Source organism: Branchiostoma floridae, chromosome 5 (genome assembly GCF_000003815.2).
Source record: "Branchiostoma floridae strain S238N-H82 chromosome 5, Bfl_VNyyK, whole genome shotgun sequence".
In the NCBI taxonomy this organism is placed as follows: Eukaryota; Metazoa; Chordata; class Leptocardii; order Amphioxiformes; family Branchiostomatidae; genus Branchiostoma; species Branchiostoma floridae.
The window spans coordinates 28,056,298-28,063,708 of record NC_049983.1 but is presented as its reverse complement, the minus strand read 5'-3'; the positions used below and the strand labels follow the sequence as shown (position 1 = coordinate 28,063,708).

General features: G+C 45.3%; 2 protein-coding genes across 4 annotated transcripts in view; one reads left to right on the top strand and one right to left on the bottom strand.

Moving 5' to 3' along the window:
* The window catches only part of LOC118416894 (neuronal pentraxin receptor-like), a 626,618-nt gene that overhangs the window by 381,088 nt on the left and 238,119 nt on the right, over nucleotides 1-7,411 (top strand). The window lies entirely within an intron of this gene.
* The window catches only part of LOC118416900, a 135,326-nt gene that overhangs the window by 123,200 nt on the left and 4,715 nt on the right, over nucleotides 1-7,411 (bottom strand). Inside the window, exon 2 of one of the 2 annotated variants that reach the window (XM_035822185.1) lies at nucleotides 4,847-5,685. The exons of the other annotated variant lie outside the window; for it this stretch is intronic. Within the exon in view, the coding sequence (XP_035678078.1) occupies nucleotides 5,415-5,685 (271 nt within the window). The 3' untranslated portion in view covers nucleotides 4,847-5,414. Of the gene's footprint in view, nucleotides 1-4,846; nucleotides 5,686-7,411 lie in introns of those variants that run through there. 2 annotated transcript variants of the gene reach the window in all.

Sequence of the window (7,411 nt, the reverse complement as noted above, 5' to 3'; positions counted from 1 at the left end):
AATTTGGATTTCAAAGGATAGCAAAGCTAAGACACAGTTAATGCAAATGAGTCAATTAGCTCCTGTTGTTTTAGTTGCAGGAGCTAAAAGTTTTGTTCCAGGGGGGGGGGGTAGTGCTATGTCCCAAGTGCCGGAAAGTTCCATACGTAGCCCCTTTTTCTGTTGAGGGTGGGATTGCATGTATATCCTCTCATGTATGGCCTCTCTTACTCCCCGTTCAAACCAGCGGGCTTCACGGTCTAGGATGTCGGTAGGTTGGAGGTTGAAGGAATGTCCTTGGTTGTGTTCTAGGTGGTTGAAAATAGCAGAAGAGTAGTCGTTGGCCTTCGGTTTGCAATGTTCTTGGTACCTTGCCTTCAGTGACCGGCTAGTCTCACCAATGTATGTGTTGTTACAGTTGGGTACTTCGCATTTGAGTCTGTAGATTACATTGGCCTTAGTACCTTTCTGTGGTTTGTCTTTTGGATGTACCAGTTTGTGTCGGAGGGTTGAGTGAGGTTTGAAGTAAGTGGCGTGTTGAAGTTTTGGAAGATCCGTCTGAGTTTTTCCGAAACTCCTTGGACATAGGGGATGGTAATGTTGGCTTTCTTTCTGTCGGTCAATGGTTTGCACTTGGCTGTTTTCTTTGAGTGGTCCGAGGGTTTGAGGGCTTTGTTGAAGGTCCAGTTTTGGTAGCCACATTTGTTCAATGCACTTCGGAGGTGTTTGTGTTCCTCTGTTTTGGCTTTGTCAGAGGAAACAATGCTGTCTGCCCGGTGATACAGGGTTTTAATCACTGCCAAGGAGATAACGGTGAACGTTCGTTTTGAAGGCCGAAAGGTTTAAACAGAAGGGAAACAGTTGTCACTGAGATAGTTCCGTAGTTCCTGGCAGTCCGATGAAAGAAGATGTTGCTGTAGAAGGACTTGGAGACCGAAAAATTAGAGTTAGAGGAAAACCTAGTGTTGCGCTGGAAGGCTCTCGGTGGAGGGACAAGTAGTGTGAGATCATTGGAACAATTGCCACAGATTACTGGAAAATGATAGAGAAACTGGACCAATACAGGCAGATAACATGCCAGGGAAGTTAGCTGGTGGCAAGCCATACTCCTCGGCCAGCTTGCTCCTCTGGTATTTCATCAGTCTATATTTGTCCAATTTCTACTATTTTTCCGGCGACCAGTGGAAACTAGTAAAGGATGGGAATTCAATACGAACCCTATACGGACTTGAATATATACGAATGTGTGAACCCACCCTTACGAACTGGAGAGTATTCCTCGCGCTTTATGTTGAATGGAACTAACCACGTGTTCCCACAGCGCAAAGCATGGTTCAACCATTCCATAAGAAGAAAACGTGTTGACCCCTGATGTTTGGGGTTAAAAGTGGGGGCATGACATACGACTTTCTTTCACAGAGGTTGAGACTTTGTCGTATGAAACGCAAAACGTTGGCATGCTATTTTCTATAATTCCTGGTATCATAGGATTGTGTCGTGTACCAGGCATACGTCATATATCCCGGGACCCGACCTCTGCTTGGAGAACATAATATTTGCGAACGGGATAGGCTTGGGGGCGAGAATTGTATCTTCTCTATTTCACAAATTTTCGGAAAGGAGTTACTCAGTGTACAAAGTAAGTACCATTGTACCATGTTGTAATGGATCAGTATAATTTTATCTAAATGCTGACAGTAGGTCGAACTTTCATGACGCGTACCTCTTCGTAAATATGGAAGCTATTAGCTTAGTATTGATCTTTATCTGCATAGCCGGTACAGCCTTCGGAAGAACAAACCAGCTTCTAAATCTGTATAAATCAGCATTTGTATTTGTATCTATATATAGCCGGTATAACCGCCATTCGGTGGAACACCAGCTTCTGTATCTGTATCTATATAGCCGGTATAACCGCCCTTCTGTGTAACACACCAGCATCTGTATATGTGTCTATATAGCCGGTATAACCGCCCTTCAGCAAAACACACCAGCTTCTGTATCTGGATCTGTATAGCCGGTATAACCGCCCTTCGGCGTAAAACACCAGCTTCTGTATCTGTATCTGTATAGCCGGTATAACCGCCCTTCAGCATAACACACCAGCTTCTGTATCTGTATCTGTATTGCCGGTATAACCGCCCTTCGGCGTAATACGTAAAACACCAGTTTCTGTATCTGTATCTGTATAGCCGGTATAACCGCCCTTCGGCGGAACACACCAGCTTCTGTATCTGTATCTCTATAGCCAGTATAACCGCCCTTCGGCGTAACACACCAGCTTCTGTATCTGTATAGCCGGTATACTAGTAACCACCTTTCGGCGTAACACAATAGCTTCTGTGTCTGTATCTTCTCGATATCTGTATAACATATCAGCTTCGCTGGAACACAGTGAGGTAGCAGCTGGTGATGTTATAACTAACTGATATTTTATTATAATTTGATATTTAAACTATCGATGTAAGATACATTAAGGATATTGGGGAAAAAGCACTGGGAGCATGTCCTTCAGCAGCTTAAGGGTTGATTTTTTTCCCCAACATGCCATGGCACCACTGTGCAGTGGGTAGTTAGCCTTTTGTTGAGTCATCCTTCCTAATCGCCTGTTGCTCAGTGCACAGTGCTACTGGTTAAACGTGTAGAAGGAATTGTGCAGGTGTTTCAGGTGATAATCTCTCCTTCTGATTACTGTTATTGCAGGTGAGCTATCCCGCACATGTTTGACCCGCGGCAGGTGTTTCAGGTGATAATCTCCCCTCCTGTTATTGCAGGTGAGCTAGCCCGCACACATGATGGGCCCGTGGCAGGTGTTTCAGGTGATAATCTCCCCTCCTGTTATTCCAGGTGAGCTAGCCCGGACACATTATGGACCCGCGAGTGGCCGTACCCGTGGGGCTGCTGGTCCTACTCGCTTTGGCTGCGGGCGGGACAGCTCAAGGTAAGATTTTCCCTCAAATTTTGTACTATTTGGTTTCTAAGGTTATTGCAGTCAGTGAAATAGCTTATGTAGGTTACATTCATCAACAGCAAAGCCTACTAAAATTAGTGTAGCGTAACCTAATATTGATCATACAAGGGATAGTCACAGTATAGGGTAGAAAAAAGACACCTCGACTAACATACAATAAAATGTATATATTCTCATACCTTGTTTATTTCGATATAAGAAGCTATATAAATTGCAAATACACCACTTAAGAAAGATTTAATTTGGGATTTCTACATACTCTAAAATGTATATTTTATGGAAGTGCAAGGTATAACCACCATATCCTATACGTACACAGCTGGCCCCAGAGGTAAAGGATACTAATTGTGGCAAACCCTTACCTAAAGTTTACATTTCAGTTGGAGGGCCGATGGATTCTGTTCTTTGTTGTTTCTTCAGATCCATGCAGCAGCTACCGTGTACTGAATGATGCATGGAGGAACGTCCAATATCCCCGCGATGGTACCTACAGGTGTGACAATGGGTTGACCGGAGAGTGGTACCGCTTCATGGGTGCTGCGGGAACCCAAATGCCGACACAGGCGCCGCCGTTGTATACGTGTGGCACCCGCTTCCCGATGTGGATGGCCGGACCACATCCCAGCCTTGCTGACGGTGAAGTCTCCCGCACGGCGTGTACGACCGTCTCTAGCAGTGACGGCTGTTGGCGTCGTGTCACCATGCGTGCGAAGGCCTGCAGCGGCGGCTACTTCGTGTATAATCTCCCCGCGGCTCCTGTGTGCAACTCGGCCTACTGCGGGGAGACGTCTGGTGAGTGATCCACAGTTTCCCAGATTCGAACTAGCTGTTCATATCCTTTTGATGATTCAAGTAAAGTCTGCAGTAGCTAAATCCTTGTCTCCAAGTAGAGGCTTGGTGGGTGCTAGTGTAGTAGTGGCCGCGATTTTTTTCGTCTTCCTGCCTCCACAGTGCACCAAAAAGCAGCCCAGTGGGGTATGGGAAAAAGAATGATACTGGTTGATAACTCTTACAAAATCAATATCATCTTTTAACTTTCTTTACTGCCCAGCTGGTACCATTGGTGCACTTCAGTTTTCCGATGCACCAGTATCATACCATCAATTAATATAAACACGATCCAAATTTAAAAGGGAAAATCCAATTTATTCCCTTTTTTCGTCTCGAATTTTCAAACCTCAAGATACCCAAATGTTGAAAGTGAAGCTGCAGAGTATGCTATAATTAAGCGCCATCAGCGCGGCTAAAAGCCGCCGTAGGCCATCAGCGCGGCTAAAAGCCGCCGGTCACAGCACGGTTAAAAGCCGCCGGTGCCTTCAGTGCGGTTAAAAGCCGCCGGTCACAGCGCGGCTGACAGCCGCCCGTTGCAGCGCGGTTAAAAGCCGCCTGATACTGCGCGGCTAAAAGCCGCCTTACACAGCGCGGTTAAAAGCCGCACATTGCAGCGCGGTTAAAAGCCGCCGGTCACAGAGCGGCTAAAAGCCGCCCGACACAGCGCGGTGAAAAGCCGCCGGTCACAGCGCGGCTAAAAGCCGCCCGTTGCAGCGCGGTTAAAAGCCGCCGGTCACAGCGCGGTTAAAAGCTGCCGGTCACAGCGCAGCTAACAGTCGCCCGACACAGCGCGGTTAAAAGCCGCCGGTCACAGCCCGGTTAAAAGCCGCCGGTCACAGCGCGGCTAAAAGCCGCCGGACACAGCGCGGCTAAAAGCCGCCGGATACAGCGCGGTTAAAAGCCCCCACAGCCTTGTACCTTCAGCGCGGCTAAAAGCCTCGTGTCACCAGAGCGGCTAAACATTAATAACGGTCCTGTTCCTAGAAGCGATTCTCTGTAAAAGAATGGAAGTTAAATGGTGCAATACCTTGTTCCTATTATCTCACACTAATCAACGGTCCGATAAAAGTTTTAGTTTTGTATTCATCTGATAGTCTACAATGAATGTCAACATTGACAATAGTACTATTACACTGCATTAATAGCATCATGGAAAGCGGTACACTACACTGAAGAAGTCACTGTTGTACTTTCTTGGACACTGGACACGCGTATTGGGTGTATGTAGAAAGTTATATTTCACGCAGGGAGATTAAGAAATCCAAATAGAAATGCAAATATAACTTTAGAAATCCTTCCTCCTGACAACTGGAGAAAACATGTAAGTCTTTCTTTCCTAATTGTCTTACCCACATTTTTCTAACACAGGTGTACATTAAAAGAGACATAGGAATATCATTATGACCACACACCATTTGTCTTGTTTCAGTCGTCAGGCAACCGAATTATTTTATGCTCCAATCACCAATCCAGGCAAGACGTTTCGTAGTAGAATAAGTAATGCATCATCTAATCAATTCAATCAAGCGTTCTAGGCCCTCTCTATCTCTGCCACTAGCCTCTACCAGGATCCGCGGATCGGTGGTCTAATTGTAGGAATTGGACAAATAGAGTCTATAGGACACAAGGGAAGTCAGCCGGCCAGTGGAGTATGTGTCTTATTTTGTGACAGATGTACAGCAACGATCTCCCCATACTTGACAGTGTATTCTTTGAGAGGCTTGTTCTCACTCGACTCCTTCACATACACCCCGTCGTTGGTCGGCACGTGCCATTGGAGTTTCAGGTGCTGTTTGTCCGGGTAGGTGGTGATGACCTTCACAAACCAGGGTACCATCTCTTGAGCATCGTTGGAGTCTGCCGGGTGGGACGACCATGAAGTCGTTGGTCTTGTACAGGGGCTCCTGTGAACAAAGTTTTAAAGGGCTATTAGGAAGGTGGGATGACATTTGTGCCATATGTTGGGCGACAGTCTAATAAAACATACATAGGAAATTCATGTAATTGAAAAGAAATGTTGGTTGTATTTGGTCTCTTCAGGTGAATCAGCGTGTAGCAGATATGAATCACTATTCTCCAAGCAAAGGTTCAGTCAATGAGTAGTGGCTTGAATTTTTACTTGTTGGCTCCCCATTAAACGGATTACTAAAGAATGACCCACAAATAATAATGAAACGCGTTGGCTGGCAGTTTTGCTGATGTGTGTGTGCTCAAATGTCGTCTACTTAAAAAAAAGTAATCATAAAACGTCAAAGTATTATATTTATACCAGTAACAACCGGTACCTGTTCCTCTTGTCAGTACACCACCCCACCCCCCGTGCACACTGAAGTGGAATGATTATCAGGGGTATTCAAGATTCGATCGCTATAATGATCGCCCTGCGTGTTGGGTAAATTTGACAAAACAAACTTGATCCAAGCATAACTATCTATTCTCTAAGGAATCATAAGACCCGCTTCTGGAGTGGAATGCTCTTGGAATGTATCCGCGATAGTACATGAAATAGATTAGATATGCACCTTGCACGGCAGCCATCGAGAAAAAAGATCATCATGTTGGCAAATTGGCGAGTTGGGAAACTGCAGTTCATTTATGTTTAATTAGCAGATCGGGATGGTAAGTAATTTTATTGTGCAGTTTTGTTTCCGTTTTTGTTTCAAAATATTTTCTGTCATATGTGGTTTTATATGGCAATGGCATTCTGGAACTGGAGTGGTTGCCTGTGTGGGGGGAGACAGGACCTGTATAGGCTGATATTGTGTTCAGAAACGTCGGGTGTTTTACCCCAACAGGAGCACGTGAACACGTGCTTATCATTTTCAAAGCTTACGGTACGTTTCAACCAAAAATGTTATAGGGATTTATATAGTTTTAAAAAAATGGGTCTTAGTGGCAAGTGTGCAGATGTTGACACACTGACAGCACCAAATCCGTAGTTGTTTTTGTCACTTTGGAATGTTTATAGTTGGACACCGTTTAGCCCTTGGATAATGACTTTGCTCCCCCCCCCCCCATACATCTGCTTGGACATAACGAAAGCACTGGCGATTAGTTCCTGTGACACAGGCCCCCCGCTCCCGCTGGGATGTAGATATGCATCACTGCATTTGACCCGGGTGTGAGGATAGGGTCACATTACCGCTAGCCCTAGACCTAATTTCCGTTCTTTTATATAAAAAAATCAAAGAAATGCTTCTGCCTGCAGCTGGCCGGGCAAGACTCCGCATCTTTTGTTGTTACTCAACTACGGTTGTCCCACAAAGAAAGCGAGAACAAGGAATGTGGGGAAAGCGGACAAAAACGCGGTATATGATAAGAAAGTCACATTTTTTCGCAATAGCATCTGCTTGGAGAGTGATGCATTGGCTCTTTTGAAAAACAAGGAGTTAGGGTTGACTTACATGTGACAAACGTGAATTTTGCTGCAGACCAAAGCAAGTACTCTCCATGTAGATGTTGTTGGAGGAAACTTGTGACTGTCTTATTATATGCCGCGTTTTTCATTCGCCTTCTTTCAGTTTTTCCCGACAACATCTGCTCGGCTGATTCATGAGGGTCTGCATGCTCTTTTCCGTAAGGCGTAGGCAGCCTAGTTTTATATTTCCCGTAATTAGTAGGGAAAACCTT